Source organism: Cryptococcus neoformans (genome assembly GCF_000091045.1).
Source record: "Cryptococcus neoformans var. neoformans JEC21 chromosome 3 sequence".
Classification (NCBI taxonomy): domain Eukaryota; kingdom Fungi; phylum Basidiomycota; class Tremellomycetes; order Tremellales; family Cryptococcaceae; genus Cryptococcus; species Cryptococcus deneoformans.
The window spans coordinates 1,356,201-1,371,991 of record NC_006685.1 but is presented as its reverse complement, the minus strand read 5'-3'; the positions used below and the strand labels follow the sequence as shown (position 1 = coordinate 1,371,991).

The window sequence follows — 15,791 nt, the reverse complement described above, 5'->3', positions numbered from 1 at the left end:
ATAGACCGTAGAACGGCAGATCATCATAGGCAACAGCGGCGAGAGAGGAGAAGAGGAGGTAAAAAGGCAAAAGGCGATCAGCGAGCAGCTGAAAGCGGACAGGGGAAGATAAAAATAAATGAGAGCAGAAGTTTTCCGGCAGTTTTTCCGACCGTCTTACCCAATCACCAATACCGGACCACCAATTACGTACCGAATGCCAAACATGCATGCATTCGCGGATCTCCTTGTTCATTTTTAAAGCTGCAAGGCCAATAAAAACTATTCTATCGACTGCTTGACTATCGTTGACGCTCGACCGCACATCATCATTGCAACCGCCTTCTTCTACTATTACATCCTTCAGACTATTAATGGAATTTGCTCGAGCTGTTATCGGTTTTTCGCGTCAATCACCAAATGCTAACAAATTATTCTCGAGGACTTCTTCCATCATCACTGCTAAAAAAGACGTTTCTTCCTGCTGACTTTGATTGTCTCGCATATTTTTGCATCTTGTTGCAGAAGAAGGGCTTTATTTACGTTTTATGTCTTCTTCTATTTCCCTGTGGAGCGGCAATTGAGATATATATCTTGGAAGGAGGTGGAGTCGGGATCGGGCGGCGCTAGTAGGGAAAAAGAAGAGCAACAAGGAACTTATTTAGTAGTCAGGGTGAGAGTAGGGCTATCTGATAAGGTAAAGGAAGGGAAGAACTTCCCGAGGGCCTTTTTCCCTTTCGAAATTTGTCGCTCCCCGATTCCCATGCGGTGACGTGAGGAACGGAAACAAAAATCTGCTCCACTGATTCTTTTTTGGAGTCCTCCAACCGACCAAATATAAATAACCCCATTGACACAAAATTTCCCTATTACAATCCCCCACTACTCCAACATCATGACCACTCTCTCACAGAGCAACCTCCCGCTTGATCCAGAAGCCCATCAGGACGCAAAGAAGGCCCGTGACCTTGAAGAGGCCGGTGCCGCCCCCCAGGACGAGCTGTATTACGAGGATACATCATCGGAGGAGGTTCTTACTGGTGTCAGCAAAGTCGAAGCTGCTGCAGCTGTATGGTTCGTGACTGGTTGATCACCATGGGGATGTGCGTACTGATATTCTATCTGCACGTTTAGGGGTCCTAAATCCCAGTGGTTCCTTTTCATCGGGTAGGTTGTGTGCTGTGTGAATTTTTAACAAGGTCGGATCACTGATCGACGGCCCGTAGTATCGCACTCTCTGCTTATATTTACTCCCTTGATGGTGTCACTACATATCAATATCTTTCTTATGCGTAAGCCGCAGTCATAGCCCGGCTCCTACATTATAAGTTGACACATCACCTTCAGCACCTCTTATGTTTTGGATCACTCTGTTTCCGGTACTATTTCAACCGCCAATGCTATCATCATTGCTGTTGGTAAACCTCTCATGGCCAAGCTTGCGGATGTGTGAGTACAAGCAACAGGCTGTGCAATGCACATATGCTAATAACCCCATGCCAGTGTTGGTCGAGGCGAGACTTTCATCATTGTTACAATCCTTTATGTCGTTGGCTACGTAAGTCTAATTTGCGACATGCATGTTTCACAAGGTTAAGAAGAAGGCTGACATTCCCTTTGCTTTGTAGATCGTCATTGCCACTGCCAACGACGTTGGTCAGATTGCCGGTGGGCAGGTAATCTACGTAAGTTCTCTCAGGACACCATCGCGGAGATGTGGTTACTGAATAATTGTATCAGTCTTTCGGCTACACTGGTTTGCAAATGCTTCAGCAGATCATTATTGCTGATATGACCAACCTCCGGTGGCGTGGTCTTGTCACTGGTCTCGTCTCGGCTCCTTTCATCATCAACAACTTCGTTTCGGCTGAAATCGCTGAGGGTGTGCTTCCCAACTGGCGATGGGGTTATGGCATGGTAAGTCGTCAAGCTTTTCCTTTTAATGTTGATCATTTAACCAACTGTATACCAGTTTGCTATCCTCGTCCCAGTCTCTCTGTCTCCCATCATCATTGCTCTCATGTGGGCCCAGCACAAGGCTGCCAAGCAGTTGAAGATTAGATACTCTCGGCCCCCCATCAAAGTGTAAGTTGCAACTTTCGATGTGTGATCACCTCTAATTCGTATTCTTCAGTGGTTTCTGGATCACTATCCGTGAAGCCTGTCTTGAAATGGACTTTATGGGTCTTATCCTCATTGCCGCTTCCCTCGCTCTTATCCTTCTCCCCCTCGGTCTTGCCCCCTCGGCTTCCAATGGCTGGAAGACTCCGAGTATGATTGTGATGCTCATCATCGGTGGCCTTCTTTTTCCCGTGTTCCTCTATTACGAATCCAGGTTCCCCAGGAAGCCTGTATTGCCCATGCGATGGCTCAAGCGTGGCCCTATCCTTGGTGCCTGCCTCATCGGCTTTTTCGACTTTGTGTCTTTCTACCTTCAGTACACCTACCTCTATAGGTAAGAAATCTTATTCATTCAAATACGCCTATCACTAACTGCTGTACAGTTATGTTTATGTCACTGAGGACTGGAGCTACCGAAACTTGACCTACTTCAGCTCGACCCAGTCTCTCGCCCTCACCATCTTCGGTATTATGGCCGGCTTCATCATGTACGCCACCAGGCGTTTCAAGTGGATGCTCTTTATCGGGCTTCTCATCCGTCTTCTTGGTGTGGGTCTTATGCTCAAAGCCCGATCTGCCACTGGAAACACCGCGGAGTTGGTCATGTGTCAAATCTTGCAAGGTAAGTTATTGTTTGATCTATTACGCCTCCGGGATTTTCTATTTACTTTCTTATATAGGTATGGGTGGTGGCGCAGCTGCAACAGCTATTCAAGTGTCAGCGCAAGCAGCTGTGGCTCACGTCGATGTGGCTACTGTGACCGCCGTCGTTTTGTTGATCACTGAAGTTGGAAACTCTGTGGGATCTGCCGTGGCCTCTGGTATCTGGGCTTCTTACATGCCCAAGGAGCTTGCCAAAAATGTGCCTACCACCAATGCTACTTTGTTGGCTGAGCTTTACGGCAGTATCACCGACATTGCTCTTTACCCCTCCGATGATCCCATCAGACTTGGTGCCATTGCCGCTTACCAGAATGTTATGTAAGCAATATTTTACCGTTGGAATTGAACGAGCGTCGCTAACTTGATTTCAAAAGGTTCCGACTTGTTCTTGGTGCCGTGATCGTGGCTATTTTCCCTCCTATCTGGTGTCTCCTCTTCACCAAGGACGTAAAGCTCACCCGTGCCCAAAATGCCGTGGATGCCAAGGATCTTTCCGGCCGTCCTACAGACGAGCCGACTCTCGATGAGAGGACTCCTTCCGAGGCTGGCATGTCTGATCCCCGGAGGAAGGATTGAAAATAATAGGATTCGATTTTTTGGTTATAGACTCTATAATATTTTTAAATTCATGTACGATTGATGTAGATTGCCGAGAAATGTACATCCGTGATAGCTGACGTTCTTGATGGAGGTTGCGGAGTCTCATTATCCGCACACATTATGCAGAGGATCTGATTTCTGACGAAAATTTATCAGTATATATATTTGAAAGGCCATTCCATCTCTTCCGTTTTAAAAGTTCCAGCGTGCGCGTGTTGATAATTAAGTCGGGAAGCGGGCAGAAGAGGCGGTCACGAAACGCCTTACGGCTCCAAAACTGCGCGTCATGCACAAATTTGAGTAATCTAGCAGGACGCATTACATATCAGGGTCCGGACGTTATGGATAAGACCTTCTATAGATGTAAAAGCGACCCAGCGTCGAGAGCTAGGATGAATAGAAAGACAGGAAAGAGAGAATGAAAAGCTAAGACGAACGAATGGTGCTAGATGTTTATGCGCCCCACTTGGTGCCTGATTGGCACCGGTCACGTCACTAGCTGTTTTACTGTCATCGGTCATCCATCATCAACCATCACCATCACTCATCACTCCCGCCAGCTACTCCCCACAGCATGTCCCCACCCATATCCCCCACCCCCCCTCCGCTTCAGCCTCCGTTCCCACCCACTGCCATCGCTCGTGGTCCCGATCGTCCCGATCCTCCTCCCCAACACCAGCAGGCCGCCGAGTCACTCGTCAATGCCGCCGCCCAGCATGTCGCCCCGACTTGTCCTCCGACATCCGATGAGTTACCGCAGATGGAAGACCAAGCCACAAATTCTTCTAATGACTCTTTAATACCAAGTCGGCAAGCCCCCGACCAAGAAGAGACAGAAAATGCGATCACAGCGGGGACTCCGCCCGATGAGATGGAACCAACAAAGGACGCCCAAACTGTACGATTCTCATCCTCTTCCCCGGCATCCTACTCTACACACGAATATCCCACAGAAGGAATCAATGAACCGCGAACGTCTTCTCGGGCGCCGAATACAGCTTCTTCCCAGATGGCTGAGTCCAGCTGTGATTTTAGATCTTCCCGAGATATTGGTTCCGTAAGTTCCTTTCTTGTGCAGTCACTTTTTTGTGTGCTCTGTACGGCTGTCAGGTGTGAAGCATTCTCCTGGACCTTTACACTTATGATGCTCACGTGTCCGCTTCCCCCTACAAGTGGTAATGGGCGCAGTGAACCGTTTCAGATTTGCTGTTAATTGAAGATTTCCGAGATCTTTGTTGGCCTACATGCAAAAAGCGTGCAATATCAATGCATTGCTTGAGGGCCTGCTTCTTTTGCCAAAAAACAGTGGCGACCGGTGGACGTTGGTCATATCGACCGAAGTCGACGTCACCTATTACGGTACCCACGGTCTATGCCCGAAGGCCGTCCTTTGTGTTTGTTGTCTGTCATCTTATCCTTTTGTTATTTTTCAGAGGTGGACGAGTGCTGACCGAAGCCCGCCCTTCTTTATTCTTGCCACTCTGTGTATACCCGTCATCCACAATTAATTGGCTACTCCACCGACCTCGGTCCATGTACAACAGATCCGCATGGGCGCTTCAGCTCTTGTATCTGCCCTCAATGCTCTTCCTTGGGAGGAAGATGACGACTCTGATGATGGGGAGGACGATGATGAATTTATAGAGCCAGCCCGAGGCTCTTCTTCAACGATATACGAGAGAAAACAACGGCCACAAAGTAAGTCAATCTGCTACTTTTCATTGGATCCATGCTCACGCTATTCGCTATTTGTCTAGTTTCTCGCCTTGGGTCGTCTCTCAATACCATCAGACCGATGCCTTCGTCTAGCACGACTCATGCTACAGCACCTTCTACTTCCCATGGCTTTCATCCCACACACACTCTTCATTTCCCTTTCCGCCAAAACGCTATCGCACGCAGAGCTTGCCAGCCTGGCACAACAGAGCTAGATTACCAATACGCTACTCCCGAGACATCGTCTAGAAGGACGAGTGCGGCTGGGAGCGAGTCAAGCTCGGAGGGTGAGGTTCCACTTCCAAAAGGCTTTGTCTCTCATCCCAACCTTATTGTACCGAGTGGGGAAGGCGAAGCTGCAGCACACCCTGATCCCAAGCTGATCAGCGATAGGATAACGAAAGAGCAGCAGATTGCAGATGTAGAGGAACAAGCAGAAATTCTCAGGTCTGCCGAGGAACAAGAAATGAGGCTGGGAAAGGAGTTTGTACCGCCCAAAAGCCGCGACTCGGCGGATTTAAATGTAGACGCTGCTTTGAGAGAAGGTGGAAGCGAGAGGGAGGATGTGATTGAAGAGCAGATGCAGACCAACGAGGCAGAGAAGAGGCTCACAAGAAATGAGAAATTGGCAGAACGGCTTATGGAGGTGTTTGGTCTTGAAGAACGGGAAGAGGTATTGGAAGAGATGAAATGTTGGTTGCTGAGGAGCGTCAGTAAGTAGCCGATCCCTTATGCCATGACGAGGTGGTTGATGTTCCATTAGTGCTTAAAGGTTACATGTACCTCACGAAAAGGCATATATGCTTCTTCGCCAACATGCCCAATGAGAATGTACGTCAAGAACTGCAGTGCGATAAGCTAATGATGATGAAAGAACCTGCTCGTTAAATCCGGTCCTTTGCACAAGAAAGCATCCCGTTCAAAACTGAATACAAAGTTCTGGGTTGTACTGAAGAACGACGTTCTTAGTTGGTATGAGAGTACCTCAGATCCTTATTTCCCAAAAGGCAACATTTCTCTCCAATACTGCCATAGCTGTGACGCTGTGAGCGGCACTAGGTTCAAAGTTCGAACATCGGAGAGAAATTACACTTTCACGGCGGATACCGAGTCAAGTAGGGACGAGTGGGTCAAGGCAATCCAAAAGGTCATGTTTAAAACGCAGCACGAGGGCGAAACTATAAAGGTCATTTATTTCAAGTGTTATTACCTGAAGGCGTGTGCTAAATTATTTAATAGCTCATTATCCCTCTTGAAGCAATAGTAGATGTCGAAAAGAGTCCGACTCTAGAGTTTACAGAGACAATAGAGGTTAGCCTCCCGTTTCATCTCAAATGCCGATCGTTGACCAATCATTTCATTACCAGGTCAAATGCATTGACGCGGAAGATCAAATGTCCGTCGATAGCTACTTTTTCGCATCATTTCCCGATAACGACTATGCCTTCTCTGCCATCCAAAAGCTTGTGCGAGAACGACCATCACCACCTGAGCTTCCCCGCATATCCTCTGTCACTACAATCCATGCTAATCAGGAGCCGCTTGACACCAGTCATGCTACTATCAAGCGCCATGGGACGGATTCCTCAGCGGAAAAACTGGGGATGGCTAGTCATCGGCCTTTCCGGAAAATTAGTTCAGTTTTGAAACCATTGATTTTGAAATCCAGTGATGGAGAACCACTTGAGGAGCACAGCCAAGGTCCTCATCATAATGACGAAGACGCATCGCACCTACCTCATATAGAGGCCATTTCAAATAGGCGACGGTCAGAAGAAGAGTCCGACAACGATTATTTCGACGGCTATCCACCTCGGCAGGTTGGCCCTCCTCCTCCGTCAATGAATGATGACGCTCGTAATTGGAGGCCCTCATGGATTCGTAAACCGGCATCCAAATTGTTCGGTAGTTCTCCAAGCGGTTCGTTCGTCTCCCACCCTGGTCGATTGCCCACGGATAGTTCGACTACTGTCACCGAGTCAGGTCCTAGCTTACGTAGTCGAACTGGTCGGACAAAGCAAGCATCCGTAACAGAAGTGATGGAGCCTCCTATTCAGTATGAAGAAGAGGTCAGTGAGGACGAAATGTCAAACAAACCTTCTGTTGTAGACAGTAATTCAGCGGAGACGGCGAGGAAGAGAGCGGCAAGGTTATCTTGGACGTCGGAAACTTCTAGTGGAAGTCAAATGGTCAAGAGTAAATCGGACTTTTCAATGCTGGGCTCTGAGAGTGGGCATAGTGAGAGCGCGGAAACGGTAAGAAAGTTTAGGACATTCTTTGCCTTGAGTGACAAGGAGGAATTGATTGATCGTGGGTGTCTCTTTCAGAGAAATCTGCTCTTACTCTCTAACGCTGGCTATCGCCTAAGACTTTCCTGGCTACCTTTACCGAGTATTGCCTGTATCAGGAAGGTTTTTCATCTCTACCAATTACTTTTGCTTTCGGTCATCTCAACTGCTCTATAAAACAAAGGAAAGTTTTAGACTGGTTGACAACTGCATAAGGCAGCTGATGGTGTATGTGTAGATGATCATTCCGATTCGCGACCTTTACGGCCTCAAAGCACAGAAAGCTTTCCGCTTTGGACATTCTGGTCTTACTGTGGTCATTAAAGGGCACGAGGAGATTTTCATTGAGTTCCGTTCCGCCAGTCGTCGAAAAGCCTGCATCGCCCTACTTGAAGAACGTATGGAGGCTGTTCGACTCAGTGGAGAAAACACTATTGTTGACTCTCACAAGATTGAAGCACGTATAATGGAGGACCTTGATGAGTCTACACCGGTTGAACCCAAGTCCCCTTGGCCTGTGTCACCTTCGCCCCTCTTTGGTTCCACAACTTCCACCTCATTCCTGGAGTTTAAACCAGAGCCAATGAAGATCACTTGCTTGACTATTGGCAGCCGGGGAGATGTCCAGCCATACATCGCGTTGTGCAAAGGATTACAGGCAGAAGGCCACATTACCAAAATTGCTACTCACGGAGAGTACAAAGCATGGGTTGAAGGAGTGAGTTCAGTTCCGTGCTCTTTCTATTGGCAGGCTTGGCTAATCTATGGATAGCATGGCATCGCCTTCGAAAGTGTTGGTGGTGATCCTGCTGAGCTCATGCAAATGTGTGTAGATAACGGAATGTTCACGGTCTCTTTCCTCAAGGAAGGTCTCCAAAAGGTATCTTTCATTCTGCTTTTGCACGGCTTTTGCTCACGCAATCATGCAGTTCCGAGGGTGGTTGGATGACCTTCTCAATTCTTCATGGGAAGCTTGCCAAGGATCTGACTTACTGATTGAATCTCCAAGCGCAATGAGCGGCATCCACGTCGCAGAGGCATTAAGAATACCGTATTACCGAGCTTTCACGGTGTGTGCCTACCATTGGGAAAGTATGGCGATGACTGATCAACCGAGATAGATGCCTTGGACCCGGACGAGAGCCTATCCTGTGAGCAGCCATGGACGCCATTCTTGCAACCTCTTCTGACATATTCGCAGCACGCGTTTGCTGTTCCTGAACATGGTCGCGGAGGCCCATATAACTATATGACTTACACAATGTTCGATCAAGTCTTCTGGCGAGCAATCTCTGGACAAGTAAATCGGTGGAGACGTAACGTCCTGGGCCTTGATGCCACTACATTTGACAAAATGGAGCAGCACAAGGTTCCCTTCCTGTATAACTTCTCGCCTACTGTGGTACCACCCCCTCTTGATTGGACAGAGTGGATTCATGTCACTGGATATTGGTTCCTGGATAAAGCAGACGAGAAGCAGGGGGAGAAGAGTTGGACACCTCCGCAGGGCCTTGTTGACTTTATTGACAAGGCGCATGGGGAGGAAAAGAAAGTGGTATACATGTGAGTCGTCGTTAGCACCACCTTGTCTAGTTTACTGACTAGAATAACATCGAATTTAGCGGGTTTGGTTCGATTGTTGTGTCTGATCCAGAAGAAATGACTCGCTGTGTTGTGGAAGCAGTAGTGAATAGCGGCGTGTGCGCAATTTTGTCAAAGGGCTGGTCTGATCGAGGGTCGAAAAAGGGGGAGCCGAAAGGGGATTCAGAGGGAGCTGATGGTGTCAAATATCCCCCTGAAATTTTGTAAGCACCGTTTGCCAATGGTCAAATTTGAAAACTAATCATCATCGCCTGTTCTAGCGCTATCGACTCCATAGATCATGGTTGGCTGTTCCCACGAATTGATGCAGCTTGTCATCATGGCGGTGCTGGGACAACGGGAGCAAGTTTGAGGGGTAAGCTCTTCTTTTTGGGATTGTAGAAAGATTACTGATTTTGTGTTGCAGCTGGAATTGTAAGTAGGATTGATTATAAAAGTATTTGTTCCACTTCGAACTGACCTTTTCTTAGCCTACAATCATCAAACCGTTCTTCGGCGATCAAGCGTTCTGGGCAGAACGGGTTGAAAGTCTGAATGTTGGCTCGTCCATCCGCAGGTTGACGTCTCATCAACTTGCATCTGCCTTGATCAAGGCGACTACCGATGAGAAGCAGATTTCGAAAGCGAGAGTAGTTGGTGAAATGATCAGGAAGGAAAATGGTATAACGAGGGCTATAGAAGCCATCTACCGTGATCTGGTGAGTCGGTCAATTAGTGCGGAACATGTCTGACTTTGGTGTTAGGAATACGCCAAATCAATCATCAAATCCCTTCCATCTACCGATGACAGAACCCCGGAGAGGATTTCTAGTCACCTTCATCCTTTAACCACTGCCGACCTCAGCTTTAACCGGGTACGTTCACGATCACGCTCTCGTTCTCGTTCTTCACAAGGTAGATTTTCCCCACGGCGTCACACTGTGGACGATGATGGCTGGTCAGTTGTCTCTGGCGGTAGTCGAAGTCGTAGCGGCAGTGCTAGTGCTGTGACCAGTCCTGAACGCCGTCCACTGAATATTGGATCTGCACTTGGAAGTCATGTTTTTAAAACTGCCTTATTACCTAATACATTTGGGAAATGGAGGAACTTGGAGGAAGGGGATGACAGATAGATAATGTTTTTATTATTATGGAACTGTACAAATATAATTAGCAATGCCAGGTTGTAAAGCTTTAGTCAATATGAATCTCTTGTATGTATACAGAGGTATGAGCACAAAATGGCGGTGCCCTTGTACCTGTGTCTGTTATCCGCTGCGAGGTATGGTTTTAACGAACGACGTTGATAATGGCGGCTCAGACAACAGCTAATCGTAGGCGTGGCGTCTCGCAGAAGTCGATGGCAGTCGGTCCTGACATATCCGAGGCAATCCAGTAGTATCTCAAATGCATACACCTCTTGAAGAATTGATGCAAGTATCTCGGCTTATTCTTCGGAAGCTGCTTCAGCAGCTTCCTTCTTTTGTCGAGTGAGTTGCTTCATCCGGCGAATGTAGCTGCAAAACAATCGATGTTAGTTGCATTTCACTGTTCAACGGGTAACAGGACATACTCGTCGTACTGGCACCTGCACAAGATTGAAGTTAGCAACGGAGATACATATAATTACTAGATATGGCTCACTTCTCATAACCGTGTCTTTCATCCTCGCATTTCCATGGCATGTAGAGCTCCTTGTGTCGGCAGACGTTGAGAGGAATCAGAAGCCTGCGACGTTCAGTGGTCAATTTGATTTCTCCAGTCACTAACGGGACTCGAAGCTTGTTTGAATCTGGAAGCCTGATGTTCGAATACAGCGTGGCGCACATGTCCAATTCCTGACTCCGACGTTGACAATACGAAAGTCCTGACTCACGCAGAACACTGATCTCTCCATCCCAAGGGGACCCTAGCCGCTTCCATCTCCGTCTGAGAAGCTGTTGTTGAGGCAGTCATAATGTTGATGAGGTTGAAAAATGCGGTGGCTTGTAAAGATCACGCGGGTGGACAGAAAAGTTAGGATATGGGATAGCTGCCAGGCGGACGTCGAGAGTTGAAGAGACCGATAGGAAGGTGTATGCATTGAGGAATCAATGGTTCGTGATAGGCTAAGAGCGAATTGAAAAAAGCCACGTGTGGTGACAGTGGCTGTAAGGCGGAGGAAGCCGCCCCTCTCTCGTCGATTTCGCAGAAGAAGATTGCTGCTATTTGGTTGCCGATTCGACAATTCGTCCATCGTCATTCACTTTCTACTGGCATCTACAACTCTCTATATAGCGCGATCGCCCTCTTCCTCCTTATCTACAGGAGAATACAGCGACTATGGCATCAACCCTGCAATGTGAATATGATGGCAGGCAATTCCAAGAATCCACACCCTCTAAAGAAGGTCCTCTCCTCTATCTCCTTGTGTCACGTCTCTCACCGTCAGTCGAGATGCCTTTAGACTTCTAGCCGATCTCCATTTCTCTCACATGCGCAGACAATCTGCCATAGCCCCTTATTACTGTTTCTTGGCAATGCCAGATAGTTTGCACCTCCCAACCCAGGTCTGTTTCTTCATTCTTATTCTTCTCTTCGTTGTTTCGATTATCCTTCTACCATCTTGTAACTCTTCCAACGAAGTCGTCATTTCGACTTCATCATGCGTTCTTTTTCACCCACCCTCCTTTTTCTACTTCTGTCTCTTATATCACACTTCGTCGTTGCCGTCCCTATCGCAACTTCCGTGACTCAACACCGCTTGAAACTGCGTAAGCTTCCTGTCGCCCGAGACGATGAACACCCAGTTGTGGCTTTTGAACGTCACTATGATGCTGCCACTCGGCGTTTACACCATTACCGTAAGTGACGAGCACAAAGGTATGGGGAGCGGCTGAACATGCTGCTAGAGCGACTATCTCCCCCCGAGATAACCTACCTTAAAGGACTGACTAAGGAAAAGGTAGGTCACAATCATATTCGAGGCCGTCATGAAGAATACTACTACTGACACCGTTGCCGACTACACAGCGCCAAACGATTGAAAGAGATACCATGCTTCGCAACCGTACATGGACCCCTCGACTGCTTAGGAAGAAAAGGTCCAATCAATCCTCAAAGAGGGCATACTGGCGAGAGGGAGACAACGAGCCTTCTGGAATCTCGGTACCCCTTCCCAAATTCCACCTGCTGGCCATTAACAGCACTGGTACCGCCGCTGCGGCCGCGACCAGAACTGTCACCGGTAAGCCTACCCATTATGTTTGACGCCGAGTGCGGAAGTACTACTGAGCCCGTGTTCATTAGCTTCCGGATCCAACGCCAATGGATTTAGTCAAGCCGCTGCTGATACAGACATTGTCTTGACCAACTCTACCAGCGCTTTGGTTCAAGGTGGCTCCCCCGCAATCATTGATGCGAATGACATTGGTAAGTCCAAAGCGGTTTCTACAGATTAAACTGAATAATAGGGTATCTCTGCGAGATCCAGATCGGCACCCCACCTCAATCTTTCTTGATGCTTATGGACACAGGTAGCGCTGATACATGGGTTCCTTCCACGTATGTAAAAGCTCTAGCTCTTTCATTGAAAGTAAGGTTATAAGTGAGCGTGGTGGGCTGATCTACCATGCGCTACAAGTGAATGCTTACCCCAAAATTGCGGTAATCATCTCTCCCTCGGCGCCAACACAAGCAGCACATTCCAGGCATCCAACCGGACTTTTCAAGTGACCTACGGCTCTGGTGCCGTCTCTGGGATTATTGGAGCCGATACTGTGACTGTTGCCGGCATGACTCTTGAAAATTACTCAATGGGTGCCACTCTACAGGAATCCGTTCAATTCGGAGACGACAACATTCCATTTGATGGGTTGATGGGTTTAGCTATGAATGTGAGTATCATAGGAATGTTCTGTTATCTAAAACTCCACAAGTACTCCGAATGCTGATCACCTGTTCCTCCAGCAACTGTCTCATCAAGGCGTGCCTACTCTTGTAGATTCTCTCCAATCTGCTGGGCTCATTCAAAATGCGATTTTAGGTATCGCGCTCGGACGTTACGGTGAGCGACTTGCTGTTTGAACGATCCGAAGATACCTTGCTGACTTACATAGCTGATGGCGAGAACGACGGAGAACTCGTATTTGGGCAAGCTGACGCCTCAAAGTTCGACCCTTCTACAACTCAGACGCTCCCTGTTACCTCTGATGATGGCTTTTGGCAGGTCACCATGTCAGCGGTGACGATCGATGGGCAGGATGCTGTTATCAACCGGCAAGCCATTCTCGACACTGGAACAACACTCATGATGGCGCCCAACGACGAGTAAGCGATTTCTCTCAAATGTATTAAATATTCATCTCATGAAAGACTAGTGCCATGGCCTTCCATGAATTGATCAACGGGTCAGCAAGGTCTGTGTTCACGCCCTCCATCATCTGATAGCATGCTGAGCCCCTTCAAAGCATCGGTAGCGGCATGTTTTCTATTCCGTGCACGATTGAACAAGTCGTGACGATGACCTTTGGGAATGTCGCGTTCCAGTACGTCTCTCACTCTTCCTTCTTTCCTAAACGTTTTGTTTTATCGTAAATACCTGACGCAAACTTTTAGAATCGACGTTCGCGACCTCATATTCCAACCCATCACCGACGATCTTCGAGGCAATTGTGTCTCGTCTCTTTCTGCCGGTACGATTAAAAACGGCGACACATGGCTCCTCGGTGATTCCTTCCTGAAGAATGTGTACATGACCACCAATGTGGACGATAAAACCGTCCAACTTTCAGCTCGAACGAACGCCCCTGGGTCCTCGAGCCTTGAATGAGTGGCATTGAAATCACTACTATCACGATCGCTGTTGGGGACCAAGTCTTGACCGGCTGTTTGGTGTGTCTTCTCGCTATTACAGAAGGCCACAATTTTGTGTTAGGGACAACCGGACTTTTGGAGGATAAAATGTCAACGTCGGTCTCATCGACGAGGGGCCTTATAAGTTTAGTTCAGTATATTAACCGTACAATATCGCTCGCTTGCGCGTTTTTCTACTCTTGTGATGCATAGCATGTTGCAGATATCATGTTGCAGCCTGCAGCCGAGTTTGTCATGACTATAAGTATTTGTGGACTATGTTGTCGGCAACCGGTAAGCGGCAGTGGGTGTTCACCGGGCAAACAACGGAATCAACGGTCGTACGAGACGGGGGCTTCGTGGTTCGTGGCTGATTGTCCACCGCGCGCCGACGCCGAAATTCATGTTTTCTCGGTCTGTCGTACATTGCAAAACATAAATAAAGGCAACTGCGCTTCTTTGCCTGCATACTTCTCCCCACGAGAGACACACAGTCCTGCATTATGTCTGTCACCCAGGACAACCTCCGCCAGCGCAAGGCCACTAACCTCCGCTCGGACGACATTGCCAATGGAAACTCTACTGCCTTGCTTAAGATCAATGCTGTCCCCACCGAGCACGGACAGGAAAGGGACAAGGAGCTCGATGAGCACCAGGAGTAAGTGCAATCCGTCGAAGAATTTAGAAAGATGCTGATAAGCAACATGTAGGTATGAATTTGGCGGACCTGTTGGCGTGCTTGCAATGATGCTTGGTTTCCCGCTCCTGATGTGTAAGTCCAGAGAGCGGTTTATGACAAGCCTCGAGCTGACCGACGCGTTATTCTTTGCCGATAGACTACCTTTGGATCTGCCTCTGGTATTATCAGGGAAGCTTTGTATATCCCACCTCTGTGGATGACATCGGGCCCTTCTTCCACCGCATGTGGGAGCATATCTACGACGTAGGTCTATCTTAATCGCTCTCGTTGGCTTCACGCTGACAACTGGATAGGGCGCTTACCCCACCAAATTCGCTTTTACCACTTACTGGGGTCTCACTGCCATCCAACTCGTTTTTGCGGCTGTCATGCCTGGTATATATCAAAATGGTCTCCCTGTCCCCTCCCTCAACTACAAGACTCTTACCTACAAGTGTAATGCCCTTTACTCGTGGTATACTACCCTTATTCTCGCTGGTGTGCTCCACAAGACCGGCATCTACCGCTTGCCTTGGATTATTGAAAACTTTGGTCATATCATGACTGTTTCTATCATCACATCCTACAGCGTGTCCATCATCATCGACGTGTTTGCCAGGGTCTTCAAATACGGCGGTGGCCCCCTTCGAATGAGCGGCAACATATTTTATGACCACTTTATGGGTGTCTCCCTTAACCCTAGACTTGGTATAATTGACCTCAAGATGTTTGCCGAGGTTCGAGTTCCTTGGGTGTTGCTCTTCTTGTTCGCCTTGTCTGCGACCGTTAAGCAGTACGAGGAGGCTGGCAGGGTCACTTACAACATGGTTCACTTTTTGCTTGCCACCGGGTTGTACATCAATGCTTGTGCCAAGGCAGAGCAAATGATTCCTCAGACCTGGGACATGTTCCATGAGAAATTTGGATGGATGTTGATCTTCTGGAACATGTCTGGTGTGTGAGTACATTTGTATCGTTGGTACGTGATTTTCGCTGATCTTTTTTGAAGTCCCATGACCTATGTCTACCCCGCTATCTACATGTCTCGAGCTCCTATCGCGTCCTATGAGTTCTCGCGATTAGGATCCCTTGCCTTGTTCTCCACTCTTATGCTCTGCTACTATATCTTTGACTGCTCCATGGCTCAAAAATCTGTCTTCAAGATGCAGCAGCAAGGCGAGTACAAGCCCCGAAAGGCTTTTCCTCAGATGCCTTGGGCCGAACTCAAGAATCCGACTTACATCCAAACCAAACACGGCAACAAGCTTCTCACTTCGGGTTTCTGGAGGTTTGCGCGAAAGCCCAACTACACTGCCGATTGGATCCAAGCT

At 48.1% G+C, this 15,791-nt stretch overlaps 4 protein-coding genes and 1 pseudogene across 4 annotated transcripts in view; 4 read left to right on the top strand and 1 right to left on the bottom strand.

Annotated features, from left to right (window-relative positions):
- The first annotated feature begins 819 nt into the window (after positions 1–819).
- CNC04510 (conserved hypothetical protein) lies at positions 820–3,537 on the top strand. Its single transcript, XM_024656819.1, has 13 exons — positions 820–1,053; positions 1,114–1,146; positions 1,206–1,271; positions 1,327–1,428; positions 1,483–1,537; positions 1,608–1,664; positions 1,720–1,896; positions 1,952–2,064; positions 2,114–2,434; positions 2,484–2,722; positions 2,781–3,081; positions 3,138–3,393; positions 3,455–3,537. Exons 1-12 carry the CDS (start codon positions 875–877, stop codon positions 3,337–3,339), a joined length of 1,845 nt encoding a protein of 614 aa, XP_024512451.1. The 5' UTR covers positions 820–874; the 3' UTR covers positions 3,340–3,393; positions 3,455–3,537.
- Positions 3,538–3,873: 336 nt separating this feature from the next.
- Positions 3,874–10,176, top strand: CNC04500 (annotated as a pseudogene).
- On the bottom strand, positions 10,023–11,003 carry CNC04490 (hypothetical protein). The gene is made up of 4 exons (XM_569699.2): positions 10,825–11,003; positions 10,593–10,676; positions 10,522–10,536; positions 10,023–10,465 (listed from the first exon to the last, which is right to left on the bottom strand). The coding sequence occupies exons 1-4, from the start codon at positions 10,902–10,904 to the stop codon at positions 10,396–10,398; spliced, it is 249 nt and encodes an 82-aa protein (XP_569699.1). The 5' UTR covers positions 10,905–11,003; the 3' UTR covers positions 10,023–10,395.
- A 179-nt stretch (positions 11,004–11,182) lies between these two features.
- On the top strand, positions 11,183–13,988 carry CNC04480 (endopeptidase, putative). Its single transcript, XM_024656818.1, has 11 exons — positions 11,183–11,791; positions 11,840–11,892; positions 11,961–12,174; positions 12,237–12,359; positions 12,401–12,491; positions 12,571–12,823; positions 12,897–12,993; positions 13,046–13,256; positions 13,307–13,345; positions 13,397–13,474; positions 13,545–13,988. Exons 1-11 carry the CDS (start codon positions 11,593–11,595, stop codon positions 13,756–13,758), a joined length of 1,572 nt encoding a protein of 523 aa, XP_024512450.1. The 5' UTR covers positions 11,183–11,592; the 3' UTR covers positions 13,759–13,988.
- A 215-nt stretch (positions 13,989–14,203) lies between these two features.
- Positions 14,204–15,791, top strand: part of CNC04470 (delta24(24-1) sterol reductase, putative) — a 1,848-nt gene continuing 260 nt past the window's right edge. Inside the window, exons 1-5 of the mRNA XM_569697.2 lie at positions 14,204–14,439; positions 14,492–14,553; positions 14,618–14,724; positions 14,775–15,418; positions 15,470–15,791. The exon at positions 15,470–15,791 is cut by the window's right edge and continues 260 nt beyond it. Of these exons, the coding sequence (XP_569697.1) occupies positions 14,285–14,439; positions 14,492–14,553; positions 14,618–14,724; positions 14,775–15,418; positions 15,470–15,791 (1,290 nt within the window). The 5' untranslated portion in view covers positions 14,204–14,284. The remainder of the gene's footprint in view (positions 14,440–14,491; positions 14,554–14,617; positions 14,725–14,774; positions 15,419–15,469) is intronic.